At 38.1% G+C, this 22,602-nt stretch overlaps 1 protein-coding gene across 1 annotated transcript in view; it reads left to right on the forward strand.

Moving 5' to 3' along the window:
* Nucleotides 1-22,602, forward strand: part of ISM1 (isthmin 1) — a 103,688-nt gene that overhangs the window by 54,408 nt on the left and 26,678 nt on the right. Inside the window, exons 2-3 of the mRNA XM_044663407.1 lie at nucleotides 489-728; nucleotides 20,623-20,887. Of these exons, the coding sequence (XP_044519342.1) occupies nucleotides 489-728; nucleotides 20,623-20,887 (505 nt within the window). The remainder of the gene's footprint in view (nucleotides 1-488; nucleotides 729-20,622; nucleotides 20,888-22,602) is intronic.

The raw sequence follows: 22,602 nt of genomic DNA on the forward strand, positions 1-22,602 counted from the left end.
GTTTTAGAACATCATCTTAGTTTAAGATGATGCTTTTGTTTTGAGGTCTTTACCCTTCCCATTCAACTCAAGTACTAATTCAATAATCATTATGTCATTAATCCTCACCAAATTCTCAAGGAAACAGAGAATCAATAATGATCCAGTTGTTGAGAACATGGAAACAGGTGTTGCATGGAAAGGCAACATCTCTTGGTGAATAAATGAAAATGAGTCAGAAATAACAGGCCAAAGTATGCTAGTAAGACTAACTGACTTATGACAAAATCTAATGGAGGTTTTTTTTTAATTTTTTTCTCCAAGAATGGACATATTTAAAGACAGTATAGATGAAAATCCTTTAGTTATAGAGTGAGGATCATATGGTCATAGATTCAGAAGTAGAAGGGATCTTAGAAATCATTAAATCCATAGTTGTCATTGGTGGCCCATTTTGTTTGTTATTTCTCTAATTACTTCTTAATATTTTTCTTTTTTTCCTCCCCCAGAACAACCTCAATGTGGACAGCCACTCTTTATCAGAATCCAGCTTCTCACTCACCAGGGAAGAGCAGAGGGAGTATCCTGATCACCAAGCTGCACACAGACCATTCCCCAAACAACGATTCAGGCAGGAGCCTAGCCATACATCTTTACAAAGGGATGGCCCCAGATCCTTCCTCTTAGATCTACCAAACTTTCCAGATCTCTCAAAAGCTGATATCAATGGACAAAATCCAAACATTCAGGTAAAGTGCTATGATCAGATGGAACTGTTGGGAGTTAAATGGAGAATGTGATCCACTTGTTTTCCCAAATTGCATCTAAGTGACTTTCCAGCTAACCATGCCTTTATCTTTCATCTTCAAAGACAAAAGTCAGGTTACAAATGGTTGAGGAGTAAGACGATAAGAAATAGAAGTGCGAGACAGCTCTTTTGAGGATTTTGGCAGAGAAAGGGAAAAGTGATATATGATGACAGCTCGAGGGAATGACAAAATCTAATAGAGGGGGTTTTTTTAATTTTTTTCTCCAAGAATGGACATATTTAAAGATAGTATAGAAGAAAATCCTTTAGTTATAGAGTGAGGATCATATGGTCATAGATTCAGAAGTAGAAGGGATCTTAGAAATCATTAAATCCATAGTTGTCATTTTACAGATTTGAAAAATGAGACAGAGAGAGGTTAAGTGACTTGCCCATCATTACACAGCTAGTAAGTGGTAGTTTTTTAACTCAGGTCTTTTGGAGTATAAGCCCAGTACCACCTACTGCTTGAGCAAAAGCCTATAGCAACTAGTGACTAATGTCTGCCTCCTACTAACCACACTTGATCCTCCTAAGCTTCTTAGGTCAGATGAAATCAGGCAAATTATAGTCATAGAAGGGGGCAATCTTCTAGAGAAGATGGAAAAAGATAGGATTAAGGGCATGTGTAGAGGGGTTAACTTTGGCGAGGAGTCAGGCTACTTCATTGTCAGAGATTGGAGAAAAGGAGGAGAAAATGGAGATTGTGAGATGAGATGAGAGAAAAGAGGGAGCTCATGTTGTAAAATCTCAGCTATCTATGTAAGGGACCAGTTGACGTGGATAACATGAATTTATAATGTCTTCAGACAGCCTGATTATGTGTCTTCCTTTAGCTTCATTTAGCAATATGTGATACAAGGATATCTGAGGGAAGCCAAGTCTTAATGCAGACTAGTAGATGGAAGGGATCTGAGAGAAAGAGGTCCAGAATGAAGGGAAGATAAAATGGGAGTTTCAGAAGGTAAATTTAAGGATGGATAGGATTATAACAGACTTTGGGTTAGAAAAAGTTGAGGATAGGAATGAGAGAATGTAGTGTGGGTATTATTTTGCTCCTATGTGACCCCTGATTTAGTAATACTTTGTAATAGTGAGAGGGAGAGGAAAAATGGTAAGATATTACTTATAAGTGTAATTAATAGTGGCTATCAGATTAAGGAGAAAATACCCCTAATTTACTGGCTTAAATTGATTCATTTTTGAGGTATGAATGACTGAGAAATTCTGAGAGAACAGTTTTAAAAGAAGGGTAATTAAAGAAAGTAGACCTGGAGGAGGGGAGAAAGAGTGACACTAACAAGCACATAGCCAAATAGAAGACTGGGAAGACAAAAACACCAACTTCATCAGCTTCACAATTTAACTAAGGCCTACCTTTGCTCTGAACCTCAATTCTCCACTGTGATCTCCCCTCTTGTTTCTCTAATTGCACAGAACAGGGCTTTGGCTCACTGGCTAATAATAATTCCCTGACCCCTAACAGATGTTTCCACTTTCATGCTCTCTTAATTTTCAAAGTTATTTTCAGTTCCTCTCATTAAGCTGGGGGCATCTTTGCCCACCCTTTCCATATTCTTTCTCATCAACAAATGCCAGAAATAAGTCAAGGCAGAGAGTGCATCAAAATGAAAAAATGGAGTGATTGATCACTACTAAATTAGTGGCAGTGTTCTCATGCTTCACGTACTTCTAGAAAAATTTCTGCCAGGTACAGTAGGAATCCAAATATCCTTTCTTAGAACTCTTTTAAGATGCCAGTTTGAAAAAAAACAAACAGTATTTGCTAAGCACCTACTTTGTGCTTGACATGTGTTAGACTCACTATCCTGAGTCTGATTCCTGAGTTTGTAGAACATTTGGAAGATGTGATGGAATAGGGAAACTCAAACTCTGAGGATACAAAAAGAGGTAAAGATAGTCCCTGACCTGAGGGAGCTTAATGGCAAAGGAAAGCAAAATTGAGGAGTTTTCCTTTAGTTCCAAGGAGAATCACAACCGATCTAAAAATCAAATAATATTTATTTCCTGAGTACTGTATGTGAGTTGCTAGTCTAGGCACTATGGGATATATTAAAAAAAACTTCCTTCATGGTTTTTTTCATTATTTCCCTTGATAGTCTTGATCTTTTGTTCTTCCAAATGAACTTTGTTATAGTTTTATCTAATTCTGTAAAAAAAGTTTCTTGGTAGTTTGATAGGTATGGCACTAAATAAGTAAATTAATTTGGGTAGAATGGTCATTTTTATTATGTTAGCTCATCCTACCCATGAGCAATCAATGTTTTTCCAATTGTTTAGATCTAATTTTAATTGTTTGGAAAGTGTTTTGTAGCTGTGTTCATATAATTCCCACGTTTGTTTTTGGTAGATATATTCCTAAGTATTTTATATTGTCTAGGATGATTTTAAATAGTGTTTCTCTTTCTAACTCTTGCTGTTGCGATGTATTGGAAAAAATCAAGCCACTCCCCAATCGATAAATGGACAAGGAGCATGAATAGGCAATTTTCAGATAAAGAAATCAAAACTATCAATAAGCACATGAGAAAGTATTCTAAATCTCTAATAATTAGAGAAATGTAAATCGAAACAACTTGGAGGTATTACCTCACACCTAACAGATTGGCTAAAATGACAGCAGGGGAAAGTAATGCATGCTGGAGGGGATGTGGCAAAATTGGGACATTAATGCATTGCTGGTAGAGTTGTGAATTGATCCAGCCATTCTGGATGACAATTTGGAACTATGCCCAAAGAGAGCTAAAAGATTGCCTGCCCTTTGTTTTTTCTTTTTTTATTTTCTTTTTAAATTTTCATTCTTTTATTGTTTGATTGTTTCTTTTTTAAAATATATTTTTATTTTTATTTTGAATATTTTCCCATAGTTACATATTTCATGTTCTTTCCCTCTCCCCAAATCCCTCTAACCTCCCCTTAGCTGATGCACAATTCCACTTTTACATGTATCATTAAGACCTAATTCCATATTATTGATAGTTGGACTAGAGTTATCATTTAGTGTCTTCATCCCCAATAATATCCCTATCAGCCCATGTGTTCAAGGAGTTGCTTTTCTTCTGTGTTTCTCCTCCCACAGTTCTTCCTCTGAATGTGGCTACTTTTCTTTCTCATACGTCCCTCAGCCTTGCTCTGGATCCTTGCATTGCTGCTAGTACAAAAGTCCATTACATTCGATTTTACCACAGTGTATCACTCTGTGTACTATGTTCTCCTGGTTCTGCTCCTTTCACTCTGCATCAGTTCCTGGAGGTCATCCCAGTTCACATGGAATTCCTCTAGTTCTTTATTCCTTTGAGCACAATAGTATTCCATCACCAACAGATACCACAATTTGTTCAGCCATTTCCCAATTGAAGGACATTCTCTCATTTTCCAATTTTTGCCACCACAAAGAGTGTAGCTATAAATATTTTTGTACAAGTCTTTTTCCTTATTATCTCTTTGGGGTATAAAAAAACCCTTTGAGCATAGTTCCAAATTGCCATCCAGAATAGTTGGATCAATTCATAACTCCACCAGCAATGCATTAATGTCCCAATTTCACCACATCCCCTCCAACATTCATTACTCTCCCCTGCTGTCATTTTAGCCAACCTACTAAAAAGATTGCCTACCCTTTGATCCAGCCATACCATTGCTGAGTTTATACTCCAAAGAGATCATAGGGAAGAGACATGTACAAAAATATTTATAGCCACACTCTTTGTGGTGGCAAAAAACTGGAAAATGAGAGTATGCCCTTCAATTGAGGAATGGATGAACAAATTGTGGTATCTGTTGGTGATGGAATACTATTGTGCTCAAAGGAATAATAAACTGAGGAATTCCTTGTGAACTGGGATGACCTCCAGGAATTGATGCAGAGTGAAAGGAGCAGAACCAGGAGAACATTGTACAAAGAGACTGATACACTGCGGTAAAATTGAATATAATGGACTTCTGTACTAGCAGCAATGCAATGACCTAGAACAATTCTGAGGGATTTATGGAAAAGAACGCTGCCCACATTCAGAGGAAGAACTACAGGAGTGGAAACACAGAAGAAAAACAACTGCTTGAACACATGGATTGATGCAGACATGATTTGGGATGTAAATTCTAAACAACCATCCTAGTACAACTATCAATAATATAGAAATAGGTCTTGATAAATGACACATGAAGAAACCAGTGGGAATGCGTGTCAGCTATGGGGGGTGGGGAGGTGGGGGGGATTTGGGGGGAGAGTAAGAACATGAATTATGTAACCATGGAAAAATTTTTTCTAAAAAAAAAATTAGATTTGAATAAAAAAAACCCCAACAACAACAACTCTTAAGGTCCCAGTCCACAAGTAGCTTACAAAGTAATTGAAAAAGTAACAATATAAGATAATTTATGTGACAATTCAATTCGACAAGCCTTTATTAAGCATCTACTATGTATAGTGAGGTACAGCATTCCATAGAGGATAGACAGATAGATGACTTTAGACTCTGGAAAGTATAGGATCAAATCCTATCTCTGGCAGAGAATAACTCCTCGACCATGAGTAAGACATTAAATCTTTCGGTGCCCTGGGCAACTTTCTAATATTCTAAATTAAAAAGGAGTTGCCGATATGCCTTGGAGGGGGAGAGTTTCCACATTGGAATTGCCTACACAAATGAAATCACAGATCTGAATCTTTCTCAGTTAAAAAAGTATACTAGACATTAAGGTTAACAAGATTTAAAAAAAAAAAATCCTACTCTCAAGGAGATTAGGTTCCATTAGAAGAAAATAGATATATGCATAGATAAATAGATAAATGAAATATAGATAGATAAATACAAAGTAATTTAGTTGAATACACTAAAAACTGAGGGAGAAGGGTTAGGAAAGATGTTATGTAGGAGGTGGTACTTGTGTTATGCCTTAAAGAAAGGCATTTCAAGATGTGGAAATAAGGAAGCATAGGAGTGAGAAGTATAACGTAACACAGGGAATCATGTAGGATGTTTGGCTGAAAGTGAATAAGGAGGAATAATATACAATAAGACTGGAAAAGTAGGTTGGAACTAGAGTTACTGAACTTTCTTAAAGAAGGGAATAAAGAGAATGAAAGATGAGAAATCAATTAGATTACTACAATAGTAGTAGGTGCTTAAGCAGAGTGAAGACTGACTTGAGGGGAAGGTACTTTAAGTTGACTGAGATGTCTTGGAGGTTGACAAGACTTGGCAATGGATTGGACATGTGGGATAAGAGTATGAGGAGTTGAAGATAATGCTAAAGTTGTAGAATTGGGAGACTAGAAGGAGAGTGGTGACCCCAACATAATTAAAGAAATTTGGAAGAAGGATTGGTCTGGAGATAAAGATAATTATCTTTGTTTTGGACTTGTTGAGATTGAAATGCCATTTTTTATAGATTTATAGCATATAGCATAAACATATAGTTTAAGTTTGATGGCACAGTGGATAAAGCCCTAGGCCAGAGTTATAAAGTTGCCCAAGAACCAAGCTTTATGATTCTGGACAAATTACTTTAATTTCTGTTTGCCTCAGTTTCCTCATCTGTAAAATAGGGGCAATAATAACACCTACTTCCTAGGGTTGTTGTGAGGAACAAATATTTTTAGAGAATTTCATATATCTTAAAGTACTCTCTAAATGCTAGCTATTATTGTTGTTGTTATTATAAATTGAGCTAAAGAGAGAGATGAAAGCTGTTAAGTATTTATAGGTCATCTGCTTATAAATGGTAATTGAACCAATGAAAGCTAATCAGATCACTGAGATGCCATGTAGAGAGAAAAGGAAAGAGCCTAGTTCATAGCCCTCTGTAACATATAGGCATAAGGGACAAGAAAAATTTAGCATAATTTAAGTGATAAAGATAATAAATACTGGTTTAAATTATGGAATAGGGTGATTATGGAAGGCCTTATGGAGGAGGTATGTATTGTGTTGAATCCTGAAGAACTGGTAATAAGATTTCAACTGTTATAAGGGGGTAAACTGGCTGATAATAGGGGAGCTGGTGGTACCAGTGAGTCACCTGGGCCAGGGAGCCTACAACTACAGTAATTGATGATTTGAGATAGCCAGGGATGTGTATGCCTGAGCTGAGATGCCCAGTCACTCTCCCTGCTGTCTATAGGCTCCTTTAAGGTGGAGAGTGAGGAGCTGGAGTGAAAGCAGTAAGCAACATGAAGTGAAGCTGACTCACTTCCTGAATAAAATGGATGCCTGGCCAATACTTCCTCTGGGGTCAGGTGGTTGCTATCTTCCCTCTCCTCAGCCCCTTAGCCCTGGATGATGTTATAAATGACTACAGGAGCTCACAGTTTCAGGCTAAGGGTTTATTTGAACACAGGAGGGAAAACTGAGAAAAGAGGGTTAGGGTCAGGAGAAGCTGTTGCTAAGGGTGACCAACCAGTGTTGGCAATGGCCCTAGAAGGTAAGATCAGGCTGAGGGAACCAGCCCCTCAGCCAGGGATAATTTTCCATTGCTCTGATGTTAAGTGATCCACCAGCTAGACAGATGAGGTGGATGAATTAGTTTAAGGGTGGCCCTGTTCCTAGGCTGACCTAATCTAATTTCCAACCCACAACCCACACCTCCCTTAAACCTCCTGGGGTCCCCAAGGGGAAATCAAGGAGTAGCTGGGTGTCTGGGTGAGGTCAAAGAAATCAGAACCACCAGGTTGGTTCTGTAGGGGTATTTATAGTTCCAGCTCAAACTGTCAGGTCTTGGGACTGGCCCTTGCTGGGTCAAAGTTCCATTCTCCTAACTGCCAGGATTGCCTAGGGTAATTTTGCAAATGCAAGAGATCTTGCATAAATCCTGCATTGTACAACAGATGGAAAGGAGAGGAAAAGAATAAGCATTCATGAATGTAATAATTAGGAGGCAGCTGGGTAGCTCAGTGGATTGAGAGCCTGGCCTAGAGATGGGAGGTCCTAAGTTCAAATCTGGCCTCAGACACTTCCCAGCTGTGTAACCCTGGGCAATTCACTTGACCCCCATTGCCTGGCCCTTACCACTCTTCTGCCTTGGAGCCAATACACAGTTTTGGCTCCAAGACAGAAGGTAAGTGTTTTTGTTTTTTAAAAAAATGAATGTAATAATTATAATTCTCTGGAGACTCCACATTAATTTATAATTATTTATTGGTAAAAGTGAGAGAGAGAGAGAGAGAGAGAGAGAGAGAGAGAGAGAGAGAGAGAGAGAGAGCTAGCTCACTAGACCATCCTAACCACAAAGCCTCCAAGCCTGGTCAAGCTTCCTCAGCTCCACTTCCCAACCCCAGCTAAAGCCCAAGTTGATCCTCTCCCAGTGGCTTCCAAGCACAGGTGCTGGCCAAGATCGGATAGTCAAATAAGGCCAGAGCAAGGCAAGCAGCAGTAAATTCTCCAGGGAAGGGAGAAAGAGGGAAAGAGTCCTGAGCAAAAGAAAGCCATTACTTCCTCTCCTTCTGCTTATATAGCTCATCTTCACCACTCTTCCTGGGACTCTGATTGCACAGAGTAAAAATCATAATGAGTCATTTCCCCATCATTTCCATGATTAACATAGGGAGATAGAGAGGTCTATGGAGACTGGGAATGGAATCTGGCCATTCTATACCAAGGAGAGGCTGCAAAAAGAGGTCCAAGTTCTAGGAAAGAAATTTCTGATCTTGTGCTGGGTGGAGAAATAGGTGCCAATTGGTGCTCTGTTACTTCCTATTCTGTTCCAAGTCATAGATCCAGGACTGAAGGAATCAGGAACTGAGCCTAAGAGGGTGACAGTTTAGGGTGAGAAGTGGTTGGTTGAAGGCCCTACCCTTATATTCTGAGCATGAAACAAGTTAAAAAGGAAACAGCAGATGTGTGGCTCTGACCCCAGGAGAAGAGCAGGGTTTTAGCGCCAGTCCCTAGTCCAATCTAAAGGGTGCAGAGGAATAAGTAGAGCAGGAAACCCAGATCAAAGGGGACTGTGGTTCTTTGGCTCTGAACCAAAGAAGCTTTCCAGCTGGCTGATAGTGGCTTAGTACATCAGCAGTCTCCTATTGCTCAGCTCCAAACCCAAGTCAGGCTCAGACCAAGGGGTCAGTGATCAAATTTTGCCTGGATCAGAATCCTGGATCAGACCATGAATTGTCCCTGATATCCTGGAATAACACAATACAATTCTCCAAGAAAGCAGCAGCAAAGACATTTCTTCCAAAAATGCATATAGCCTGGCCCTAATAGAGGCTAAAAGAATAAGCAAACAAAAATAAATCTCATAAAAAGCAATTATGGTAAGAGGAATGCTCAAAATCTGAATCCATGAGATAAAAATGACTCTAAAACATCTACAAATAAAATGTCAAAGAAAAACAGAGCTTGGACACAAATTAAATTCCTTTGAGAGATGAAATAAGAGTTAAAAAAATAAAGAATGTTTTCTAAATGAAATGGGAGTATAAGAAATAAAACTGGAAAATAAATGAGAGCTATGGAAGAAAGAAATGGAAAAAAATAATTAATAGCTTAGCTCTTGCCCAAGCGACAAACTTCCTGAACATTAGAATGGACCAAATAGAAGCTAAAGACTCCATGAAACAACAAGAAATATTAAAACAAACTCAAAATTCTGAAAAACAATAGAAGGAACCATAAGGCATCTCATTAAAAAAAAAGCAACCAATCAGGAAAACAGATTGATGAGACCAAATTTAAGAATCATTGGACTGGGAGCAAGTAGATGCCTCAGTGGATTAAAAGCCAGACTGAGATAGAGAAGGTCCCAGGTTCAAATGTGGCCTCAGACACTTCCTAGCTGTGTGAACGTGGTAAGTCACTTAACCCTCATTGCCTGCCCTTACCACTCTTGAAACAAATACACAGTATTAATTTTAAGATGGAAGGTAAGGGTTTAAAAAAAAAGAATCATTGGACTACTTGAAAACCATGATCCAAAGAGAGAGAGAGCACACTTAAGCTTTGTATTTCATCTTTCAATAAATCATAAAAAAAAAACTGCATAAATCTTTTAGTACCAATGGATAAAGTAGAAGTAGAAAGAATACAAAGGACACTTCTTGAAAGGAATTCTGAAATGAAAAATCCCAGGAACAACACAGCCAAAATTCTGAGCTTCCAAGTCAAAGAAAAAATACTGTAAGCAGACAAAAAGAAAGTAATGTATGGGGAGATAGTCAGGAACACCTTTGATTAAGCAGCCACTACTACAAAGGTTAATTAGTCAATAAACATTTATTACTACGTGGCAGGCACCATACTAAACCACTGTGGACACAAAAAAGAGGCAAAAGATAATTCTTGCCTTAAGAACTTCACAGACTAATGGGGGAGACAACAAGAAAAAAAGTTATATTCAGGATTAATAAGAAATAATTAAAATAAGGAAGGCACTAGAAGGAATGAGTGCTTTGGACTATGTTGTTCCAGAATGCAAGAAAGATAGACTCTTAAGCAAGAATAATTTATCCAGCAAAAGAGTATAATCCTACAGGAGGGGGAAAAATGGATTTTTATTGAATTAGAGTACTTCCAAACATTCCTAATGATAAGACAGAGCCATGTAGAAACTCTGAAGTACAGACACAGGAGCTGAGAAACATAAAAATGTAAACAAGAATAAACATTTATAAAGGACTAAACAAGTAGATGGGGAGATAGTACATATGTCCTTTCTAAACCTTATCATTATCAGGGATCTATGTCAAATTAGACAGAAGGCCTGAGAGAGGTTCTGTATTTTTAGAAGAATAATGGAAAGGTGGAGGCATTAAAGAATTATACCAGGTGGGGAACAAAAGGGAAAATTAGGAAAAATCATGTCATAATCTGGGTGAAATGAGAGTCCATTTACAAGCAAGGAGGAAAAAGTGGGGCATGGGGGGAGGGAGCATTTGAGATGAATCCTGTTCTCATATCAACTGGTCAAAGAAGGAAGCATACACACACACAGATCTGGGTACAGAAATATATTTGACTCAACAGGGAAATAGTGAAATGGGGAAAAGGGAGAAGTGAGAAGGAAGAATTAGAGGGAGAGTAAGTTAAGGAAGAAATTAGTTTTAAATAAAAGAAACTCTTATACCACAATATTTTTAGCCCTTTTTGAAGTGGCTAAGATTCCAATGAATTGGAATCTGAGGCAGTTCCCATCAATTGGGCAATGACTTGAACCTGTTGTAATGTATAAATATGATTGAATACTACAGTTTTTTGAGAAATGATGATGAAGATGGTTTCGGAGAAACCTAGAGAGATTTGTATGAACTTAAGCAGAGCAAAGTGAACAGAAGCAATAGAACAATATGCTGACAACAATATTGTAAACACAAACAACTCTGAAAAATATAGAAAATGTGACTGCCCCTCCCCATTTCAGAGTACCAGTGATAAAAAAAAAAAAAAACTATCCACCTCCTGAGAGGTTAAAAACCTCAGAGTGCAAAATGAGAACATATATGGATGAGTATATACATATCAAATATGCATCAGAGCACAGTCAGTGACAAAATTTCTTTTGCTTAATTTTACATGTTGGTAGCAGAGGGGTTTGTGTTTGTTTTTGTCAATTGTTAGAAAGAAGAATAGGTGGATTTTTGCTGATTGAAATTTAATGTAATTAAAAATAAAACAGAGGGAAAGCATTAGCATTAAGGGAGACTGGGAAAACTAAGTTACAGCCTAATGACCTTGCATCAGATACTAATGATTCAAAGACAAAAACTAAGTAGCACATGGTACATATTTAAAAAATGCTCGTTGAGGATGAGGATGAGGTTAACATTCCTAAGAAAATAATAGCTGTTGTCTCACAGTCCACGCTCCATTGCTTAAGGTCACAGATCTAGAACTAGAAGAGACTTCCAAAGTCATCTGTCCACCTTTCTTACTTTACAGATGAGTAAACTGAGATTTAGAGAAGTTAAGTGACTTGTTCAAAGTCATACAGATAGTAAGCATTAGACATAGTATTTGAATCCAGGCCTTCTGATTCCTGTGAAGGTAACATCACATTGATTTATAAATTTAGATCTAGGTGTATTTCCAAACCCAGACATTATTGCCTTAAAGTATGTGTCCCAACAATACACTAATTCTATACATGCTAATATTGCCTAATCTTTAGCAATATATATGGGAAACCCCTTAAAGATGGGAAATGTCACAAATAGTCTTAAAAGATATACAGTGATCTAAGGAGTAGTATTAAAAAATGATCAAATATTAATACAAGCAACAGAAAAATAGGAAGATGAGAGCAAGAGGTGGGAGAAGGAAGGGGAACTATTTCTTTGCTGAGAAGTTATTAAATATACAGAATTATAGCCAACAATTGAGTTTAAGGAGAAAATTTCTCAGATTTCCTCCTCTCTCTTCTAGATAAATCAGTGAGAAGCTAGTACAGCCTATCCAGAACTTACTTGGGCACATTTTACATGACATCTAGATTGCTTGGTATGAAGTAGGTATAGCTTGACTTACTCTGGGCTTCACAGCTTTCTTTTCCAAAGAAAGCAGCAGACAACCAATAAGAATGGACCCTAATTTTTGAACACCTAATCTATCTGAAGTGGCCAAGATTGCAATTCATTTTTCATCATAATAAGCTGTTTTGTTTAGCTGAATATGAAGTGAAGAATGCTTTGGAAACATTCCTATTCATGGCTGGAGGTGGGGGGAGCAGGGTGGAATTAGGGTAGAGGAAAGGTTGGAGGATGTATGGGGAGGAGTGATGGATAATTTGAGAAAGGAAAGAGAGTAGAAAAGGAGGGAGAGAGAGAAGACAGAAAGATAGAGAGAGGGAGGAAGGAAGGAAAAAAGAGAGAAGAAAAGCTAAATCTCAAAAATAGCAGAGAGTATGAGAGGGCTGATTTCAGCTGCTCATACTCTTTGAGATGTAATCTCTTTCAGATTTCAGAATTCAATTTCCTTTTACTTTGAATTGTAAAGGTGGGGCTGGTGATGAGATTATAAATGGAAAAAGCATTGATTTCTCTGGTTTTTGTTGTTTAGTCAAGTCCAATTCTTCAGGACCTCAGTTGGGGTATACTTGGAAAGGATACTGGTATGGTTTGCCATGTTCTTCTCCAGCTCATTTTAAGTTGAGGAAACTGAGGCAAATAGGGTTAAATGACTTGCCCACAGTCACACAGCTACTAAGAGTCTGAGACTGGATTTGAATTCAGGTCTTCCTGCCTCCAGGCCCTATGCTCTAACCACTGTGCTACTCTTTAGGCATATCTAAACAACAAGCCCATGGAGACCTCTGATGGCTTTGAGTGACCAGACTTAACAGTCTCATTTTCTCATTCCCTGGGAGGAAGAAATGTGTATTTCATGATTCCCAGAAGATTCCACCTGTGAAAAGATGTTTGAAGTTTCATTTCTGTGGTCTTTTCATGAAAAGTGCTTTTGAGGCTATGGCCAGAGAATGGATGTGCCGTTTTTATGTGTTCTGCCACATTTTTTTTAGGTTACTATTAGGGACAGCTGAAATCACCAAGCTGCCAAAAGTATATTGGTCGCCCCAAGACTAGCAGAATAAAAATTGCATCATTTCAAAACAAAAAAGTGCTTGGCAGAATGGACTGGAAACGGATGATCACTGCCCAGATACAATTAAAATTAAAAATATGTGCAAGAGCCAACAGACACCCCCTTTTCCTAACCTTCCCAGCTGTGCCATCCCATCTTTCCCCAATACAGTTCTCATATCTGTTTGTTTGCCTTTTGTAAGCCTGACTCAGAGGTGAGTGTTTTGTTGATCTGATGATCTGTCAGTCCTTAAAAAAATGTTTTTTGAAGCCAGTTTCTGGCTTTATGTCTGTGGAAGACTACAAAAGAACATAGTTGAGTGTTGGTCAGTCAAGAAAGAATTGGAGCAGCAGCTGCTTCACTAGCCTGCTTATACACAGAGATGCATCCTGGGCCAGCTGGGGCTGCTTCGGAGCTGGCCGCTGGGGTGGCGGCTGCAGCCGAATGCACCATTGCACTTGAGTAAACCAATTCCCTGGTGGTCCTTTAAAATATGAGGTGCATTTTAAAAGGAGGTGATACGTTTCCGTGTTGGCAACACTTGCCCCTTCCTCACAGATCCACTCTTTTGTTGAAATTCACTGGTTTGACACATGGTTGATTCAGCAGGGCAGACAGCTCTGCTGGTAACTTCAGGGTCCAGTCAAAGCATTTCCTTCCTATGGGAAGCAGAGTGAAGCCAGGTGAAGGGCTTTATCAATGAATCTGCTTCCATTACCAATGCCCCCCTTTTCTGTCCCTCTTTCCCTGGCAACCTGCCCCCTCCCTTCTTGCCCCCACCTATTTCTCACTTCTGATGGGGAGCCTAAGCTTAGAACTTGATACTCCACTTTCAACTAAACTTGCGCACTCCTCTGCCCCTCAAGTTTCTAAAAAGGGTTCCCACGCTCCATACTATGGAGCAGTTAAGGAAGGAGGGAGTAGAAGGGGGGGGTGCAGTGGGGAGGAAACATAGATTTTTCAAGGCAGTTGTTTTCCCAAATCTGTTGGCCCTCAGAAGCTACCTACACATTTCCAAAATGAAACTGGCAAACAGAGGAGAACAAGGGATACCACCCCCCATCCCATTCTGCTTCTAGCCTTTATGAAGAGTGATGCTGAATAGGACCCAAACTCAATTCCCTTTATAGTTTTCTTCCAAATATGTCAAGTTAGCCTCTTTTTCAAATGAATCAGGCCTTCTCTTTAATGATCCCAGATCTGGCTTTAGGGCAATAGAAGTTGTTGGTTGGAGACAAAAAAAAAACAACCATGTACAAAATAAAAATAAGTCACTTCAAACCTCTGAATTGAATCTCACTATTAAATTTGAAATAATAATAGAAGTTAATTTTTTTAAAAAGTATTTGAGAAAGAAAGTAAATCTCCTGGGACATGCTTTACTTGAATTATGGTACAAACTTGACTTTAAATATACAACTGATTGTCGAATAGCAAATCCCTTCTGAAAAGACAAAATCCCTAAAATAAACTTATAATTAGGCTTGGGGCATTGATTCATTGCTGCAGTAGCTTGTAACCACCAAATTTTTCTCTTTTTTGGAATGCTCTAAGATTAGCATTCACTTAAACTAATATACATATTTTCTTCCATTCTCTCCATTGAAAAGGGCTTCTAAAAAACACACCAACTATCCAAATGCTTTTTTTTTCCTGCTAAAATGTATTTACATAGCCACAAGGCTCTTAAGCTCCACACCATACAATCAGATGAGTCAGACTACAACACTCTGAGTACTTTTGCTTCAGATTTCCTCTCTCCCTTAGGGGGAAAAAAAATCTATTTTGGAGTGTCAACATTGACAATAGATCTTAAATAGAAGCATGAAATTTTCTTTAAGCAGTTAAAAAAGATACAGATCCAAAGTCACAAACTTCAACCTTTCTTGTCTTTTTCCAAGTATTGTTATCTCTGGTATGGAGAAAGTTCCACTGTTAGTCAGCCAGCTAACATTTATTAAGCATCTACTATGTTCCAAGCCCCATGCTAAGCTCTGGGGATACCAAAAAAGATGAAAAACAAACAGTCCCCACTTTCAAGAAACTCAGTGTCCAAGGGGAAAAACTGTGTACAAATGAGAATTGAAGATAATCTCATTATACTGAGGATAGTCAGTTCTCTTTCCAAAATCCGTTCAGTGATTTTTCTTCTAGGATATTACAGAAATGGGTCCCAGAATGGTGTTATAATCTTGTGGAAAGAATAATATAAGAGACCTCTGGAGACATAATCTAGTCCCAGGCCTACTGCTGATTACTATGTGACCTAGAGGAACTCATTTCCTCAGTCATAAAAATTAGCCCTGTCTTCTCATCTCACAGATATATTTAGGTCAACAAGATGATAAATCTTTATCCTCTTCAAAGGACTCTGTGTGTGTGTGTGTGTGTGTGTGTGTGTGTGTGTGTGTTCCTTGTGGTGTGATTAGTAATGATGAAAACAGTCACCAGTGAGTGGAAGTTACCCTTTTCTTTTAGAAGTGCCTTCTGAACAGGAGGGGAGCAAAGTCTAAAGGACTTCTATATTCAGGAGATGGGAAGAAGCCAGAGAATTACATAGGACTCTCCTATGCATCTTTTGCCTTTGGAAGACAGGACTCACAAAGATAAATGTCTAGATTAACATATGAGGTGGGCAAATTCCCTTAATGACCGAAAAGATTCTGCCAAGGGTTGTGTTGTTTAAAACTTCTCTATGAGCTTTGGTTCTTGTGCTTCCATCACAGGTAGTAATGGAGGAGATGAATACAAGATGGATTTTTAATGCAAAAAAAAATTTCATTAAGGAGAAGAAGAAGAGTTAGGAACACTTGGTGCCTCTGTCAGTGCTAGAATACTTTGACACAAACATTAAAGGTACTTGCATTTCAGCTGGCAGTCTGCTCAGTAATAAGCTTCTTCAACATTGAAGACAGATTAATAGTGACAATAAATAGAACTGGACTTGGGAATTTGGAAGAGATACAGATTCAAATCCAGAGTAAATGCCTATGACATTTACTAGCTGTGTGAAATTGTGCAAGTTGCTTAGCCAACTCTAACTCTCTATTTCCTTGTCTGTAAAATGGGGCTAAGTACCTTCTATAAAAAGTTCTTGTGAGACTTAAATGAGATAATGTATGTAAAGCTCTTTGTGAAATTTAAAGTAATCCATGTCAGTAGTTATCGTTGTTATAGAGATGTAAGCCTTACTTCTTTTACAGAATGTTCCAAAAATCTTAGTGTAGTTCTGAGCTTTAATAATTTAAGTCTAAATTCCATACACTTACAAATACAATATTTAAAAGGTTTATAATAATTTTAAAATGCTAACATTTTAAAATTATTATTCAACATAACCACTGTCTTGTGTTATTCATGACTGGTCAATTTTCAAAATTTATAGCTTAGTAACCAAAATGAGATTTTTTAAACCTAAGCTGAAGATCATGAAGCATATGTGACATTTTTAACATGACTATAGAAGAAAAAGTCTAATAGAGATAATGTAAGATCAAGTGACCAAAACAGCCAAGCAAGAAGACCTCTGCTATCCATGGTCTGAGAAAGTGTCACCTAGAAACTTGTCACTTACCCTACACATAATGTATAATGACAGGGTGCCCCATCTTGCTGAAATTAAAATTTAAAATTTTGTTAATCAGAATTGCTAGAAATTAACAAATTTAAGAGAAGTATAAACAATTAATCTTTTAAATGATGTTTTTGCAAATTTGTAGCTTTTAAACTTCTGGAATTATCAAAACTTGAAAACTGCACTGCATTGCAACTTTTAGGATACATTACATTTTAAAATGATTACTAAGTAAATAAAGTTAATTATCTTGCTAATAAAATACCTCTAATGATGGCCTAGGCAAATTTTGGATTAAAAACCCATCTCTTTTTTTAAAAATACTATTGTGAAATTTTCAAATCGTTAATTTAATAATGGGAAAGGCAGATCCTTGGTTTTTTTTTTATTTAGTTGGGGCAGAAAGTATACAAATTAAAAGGGAAAGTGCTGAGATTCAATCACTGATGTAAAGACCAGAGTAAACTCTTATTTTGCTACTCATTGCATGGCCAACCAACAAGCCTATTTTGTTTGGATCTGTGTCACAATTCTAAACACATGGATTGACGGTAATAGCTTTAAACATGAAATTGTTTTTATTCCCAACTTGGAGAAATTGCAGGGCCTGTTTTGTTGAAGTAATCACTTTGACTCCAGTCTGCATACAAATGTAATATCAAACCATTGGGCATAGTCCACCTTATCTTCTACCCAGAAACTTCTTTTATTACCACAATTACAGGTTTGTATGGCTCTGGCTATCTAGGCCTGTTGCAGTCCCTTAAGAGCCTCACAGTCATTGCATCTCAATTGTTCCATCTGTAGTCAAAGGGGAACAGGGTTGTAAATGCAAAGTTTTATGTCGCCAAAGAGGAAACATGTGCATTGTCCTGTAACTGTCCAACTTGGTTCTGCACTACTGAACTGCAACAACTCTTCGACTCTAGCCCTTTCCCCTTCCTGGATTATGTTCTCCACCCCCATTCCTCCCCTACTACCCCCTGCTGCTAATTGCAGAAAGAAACAATAGGTACTGAAATATGTTTTTTTCTTCTTTTGGGGGGGGGCAGGGGGAGAGGAGGTAGTCTGAAAAGAGAGCCCAAAGACCAGTGTATATAAAAAATGCTAGGCATCCAAGCAGTGCAACAGAGTTCTCATGTTACTCTCCTCTGAGTTCCAAAGCAATACCTGACTTACAGACTTTTGGTATTAGAGTGAAAAGATGCATTATATGGCATTTGACAAGCAGCCTAAACAATGATACAAATGCATGGATTGTTATGCTTTACTGAGATGTTTTATGATAATCTTTTACTGTATTTATGTGGTTAATCTTATGTCTCTTGGCAGAAATAGCTTCCTCTCAATCTTTGCCTATGCTAAGTCCTAAAGTGGAGATAGATTATTATTTTGATGCAGATGATTCTATATTTGAATAATCACTGGGTGGGGGGTGGAGAATTGGGGAACAGTAGAGTAGTGCTATTTCCATGCCTTCCTTGACAGGTTCCTCAGACATGAGCCATTACTGTCATCATCATTATTTGCTTAGATCACTTTACCTGAATATGAGACAAACTGTAAATCTGACAGGAGCTTTGTCTATGAAAAGCACATCTTTCATACATGTCAATAAAGCATTTATTAACTGCTTAATATGTACCACATGCTAGGAAGAGAGATACAAGTAAAAAGAAAGATGCTCCTTACCCTCAATAAACTTACATTCTAATGAGGGAAGACTGCACATAAAAGGGAGCTAAAAAGGAAAGGGGAGAAGGCAATTGTTTGAGGTCATACAGAAATCTAGAGAGTTAGGAATGGAACTGAGAGAAGAATGAAGGAGTGAGTATAGAATTGGCCTGGATATTTCCTCAAAATGAAGGTTCTGGGAGACATTTGCCAGTCAGTGCATGGGATCTCAGAGGCAGAAGGTTATTCTAGAATGAGAAGGCTTCTGGAGAATGCAGTTTGGAGAGTTGGTAGAACAAGGAAAGTAATTAAGGAGACATTTCCTAGCTGATGATATTTTACCTTCCAAGTCCTAGGGAACCCAAAATTTCCTACCTGGTGAGAGAAGCCTTATAAGTTTATTAAATATGCAAGGAACACAACTAACCCATCTGGATAATTTAGTTGGAAATTTCAAAGTAAGCAAGATAAAGCCTATTCCAGTCAACACATTTCCCCCTTCTTAACAGAAATGGAAGGGGCTGTTTGTCTCAGAGATGGGCAAATACTAGTTTGATTTGGCAGGACATCTCCAATTCCTCCTCAAATGTCGGGTTAGGGCAAAACCAAAAAGGCATCTGCCTAGCACAGCTTGCCCGTATTATTTTGGAGTGCGTGTTTCTTATTCATTTACACATAACTCATCCAGGGAGATGTTGCAAGAGCTGTGTGATGTCCAAAGAGGCCCAACAAGTCTTTTGAACAAGACTCACTAAGCTGATTGTCTCTCAGAGCCAAGAAACTCCAATCTGTCAGCCCTGTGGCTGTGGCAGAGTGGGCTTAAAAATGCAGAAGCTTTAACTTGTGGGCAGGTTCTAACCTTGGCACTTCTTCTACCTGCCCTGGCTTTAGGGGCTTCATTCTGGAATTTGGCATCACTAATCTGTGATGAGCTTTAGCTGCAGGGAAAGTAAGAGCCATCACCAAGAAGTCCTAAATACTTATGAAATTTTGCCCAGATTTCTAAATTCCTGGGCCTTTTAGCTGTAAAATTTTAGTTATTCCAGAGATCATCAGGCTTATATCTCTTTATTCTGCCACTGGTGCTAAACAGAGGCTATGGGTGGTATTGAGGCATGAATAGCCTACCATTCAGTATGAATGAATTAAAAAAAAAACATTAAGTGCTTGCTGTGTGTTAAGCATTGTACAAAATTTTGGGATAGAAACAGAAAATTGATACAGGCTCTCCTCTCAAGGAGTTCACATTATAGTCGAGAGACAGAAAATATATAAGAGAGTTCAAATGAAGCACAGATAGAAAGTTCTGATCTCCTCACGGCAAGAAAGGAGCAAGAGTCTTTAGGCAGTATAGATTAAAAAAAAAAAAACACCCAGGAGTTTGTAGGATGCAATAGCAGGGCAGGTAGCTTCAGCAGATCCAGTGTTATAAATTATGTCACGTTGCACTAGCCCCATATTTTAGCTTCCATCAAGTTTTGAATTTCATTGATGAAACCAAGACCTATCTTTAGATGTCTAGAAATCTACCTAATAGCCTTAAGCTGAAAACTAAGATGTTCATTATTTCTTTCTGCAATATCCAGTTTTAAATAGAAACATCAAACTTTTTATTACCAGGAGACTTAGAGATTTAACTTCTTATACAAGTGAGAAAACTGAAGTCTTTTTTTTTTAAACCATTATCTTCTGTCTTAGAATTGACAATAAGTATGGGTTCCAAGGCTGAAGAGGCATAAGGGCTATGCAACTGGGGCTAAGTGACTTGCTCAAGTTCACACAGCTAAGAAGTGTCTGAGGCCAGATTTTAACCTAGGACCTCCCATCTCCAGGCCTACTTCTCTCTATCCACTGAGCTGCCCGGAAACTCAAGTCTGAAATGATTTGACTTGCCCAAGTTCAACCAACTAGGAGCTAAGGCTAAGTCCCAAGTCTCTTGATTCTCAAACCATTGTTCCTCCCACTACAACAGACTGTCTCCCAAGACCCTCACTCCCTAGAGATGTGAGTTGGGATAATGAACCCTCACTCTCTGCATGCTTTGAATTCCCCAGGTTACCATAGAGGTTGTTGATGGTCCAGATACAGAGTCAGAGAAAGACTTGCACCCAGAAAACAAGCCCAGCTGGCCAATCCCATCACCTGATTGGCGTAATTGGTGGCAGAGATCTTCCACCTTGACAAGGGTAAACAGTGGTGACCAGGACTACAAGTTTGATAGCACCACAGAAGATAGCAACTTCCTCAACCCCCCCAGGGGATGGGATCGCCATGCCCCAAGCCATCGGACTTTTGAAACCAAAGAACAGCCAGAATATGGTGAGTTTCCATTCAGTGTTATACAACTATTTAGGGGAAGAATTGAGAATGATAAGACATTATTGACACAGAGCCAAGTAAAACACAGTTTACAATATGTGGGTTTTGTTCATCTGTGAAGCATACCTCATAAAGCCTGAGCTTGACAAAAGCCCCAGAGAGAAACTAGCAAGCCACATTTCTCTGGTAAGACTTCAATTTTAAAATATATACCAATTACTCTATGAGAAGCATTTTTTAGGCAGGGTCTTTAGGGTTGTTTCTGTTTTGTTTTGTTCTATTTATTTGAAGCAAAATTGAGTTTCATATCTAAAGGTGAACTAAATTGACAACTTCTTACTGTAAAAGCATATGCTAAAAATAATTTAATTATGGTAGTGCCAGTAAAGAAAATTTATTCTACTTTTTCCTTTGCCTGAGCTACACTATACTACGGTTTACATTGATTGCAGGTAGATGCATATTACTTAAGCAATTTTGTGTATGTATGTGTCTTGCATGTTAATGCTTCAATGGTCTTCAGTAAGCTGGAGAGCCCTTTCTTATTCTGATTTCCCATGGCAATAAGCCAAGCAATTTGTTTCATTACTGTCTGAAAACAGTAAGAAAGTAGAAACAAAACATTTTCCTATTAGTGCACTCTTTCTCAAATACACTCAAAATCATAGGGCAGAATGTATCCAAGTGAAGGATAGGAAAGGAGATGTACATATGTAGGAAAACATGGGTGACCAAGGTGCTCTATAATTCAGTCCCAACCGGCTTCATACTTAGTTCTGAAATGTTACTAGAGAAGGTTTCTTGAGCAAAACTTTTACAAGGTTATCCATCCATAATGAAAAACTGTTTGAAAGAGAAAATAACATCACTTTGGAGCAACTATAAGTGTCTTTTTATTTAAGAGAATGAATGGACAATGTGGATTTCTAATATGTAAGGAAATCATACTTTCCTTCATTGTATCCTTTCTGTCCAATACATGAACACTTCTTTCTATATAGCACTCATGCATTTGAGAAAAGAAAATTTGTTTGTTTTTTTTTCAGATTAGCCATCAAGGACTATAGAATGTGTAACAACAACTCATCTCAAGGTTCAGTTTTTGCCACATGTTTATATGTAAATGTGTAATTCCTTCTTAAAATCCAATTGACCTACCAGCAAATATTTATATTGTTCAGTTGATACTATGTAAAGTGCTATGAGACATACAAAAAATAATTAAAGATGTAGTAACTGACTTCAAGGAACATAATTTCTTGTTGAAACAACACAATACCAGAATGCTACAAATGTTACATTGAATGGGATAGGCTGAAACAACTGCAGTTTTAGAGAAGGGGGAGACAAATGAGGAACTGGCATCACAAGAAGGATTTTATTTGGCATGTGGACAAATTGGTATTTGAGAGATAGGCGGAATTTTTGGTTAGAACTTGGATGCCTTTAACCAAAGATTGCAGAAACTTTCAAGCAAAAATTAAAATACAGTGCTTAGGAAAGAGACATCTTTTGGAGAGTAAGGAGATAGATGACATTAAGATAAATCAATGAAAAAAATTTTAAAGAATAACTTTTAGGGGGCAGCTGGGTAGCTCAGTGGAGTGAGAGTCAGGCCTAGAGATGGGAGGTCCTAGGTTCAAACCCGGCCTCAGCCACTTCCCAGCTGTGTGACCCTGGGCAAGTCACTTGACCCCCATTGCCCACCCTTACCA

This window comes from Gracilinanus agilis, chromosome 2 (assembly GCF_016433145.1).
Source record: "Gracilinanus agilis isolate LMUSP501 chromosome 2, AgileGrace, whole genome shotgun sequence".
In the NCBI taxonomy this organism is placed as follows: Eukaryota; Metazoa; Chordata; class Mammalia; order Didelphimorphia; family Didelphidae; genus Gracilinanus; species Gracilinanus agilis.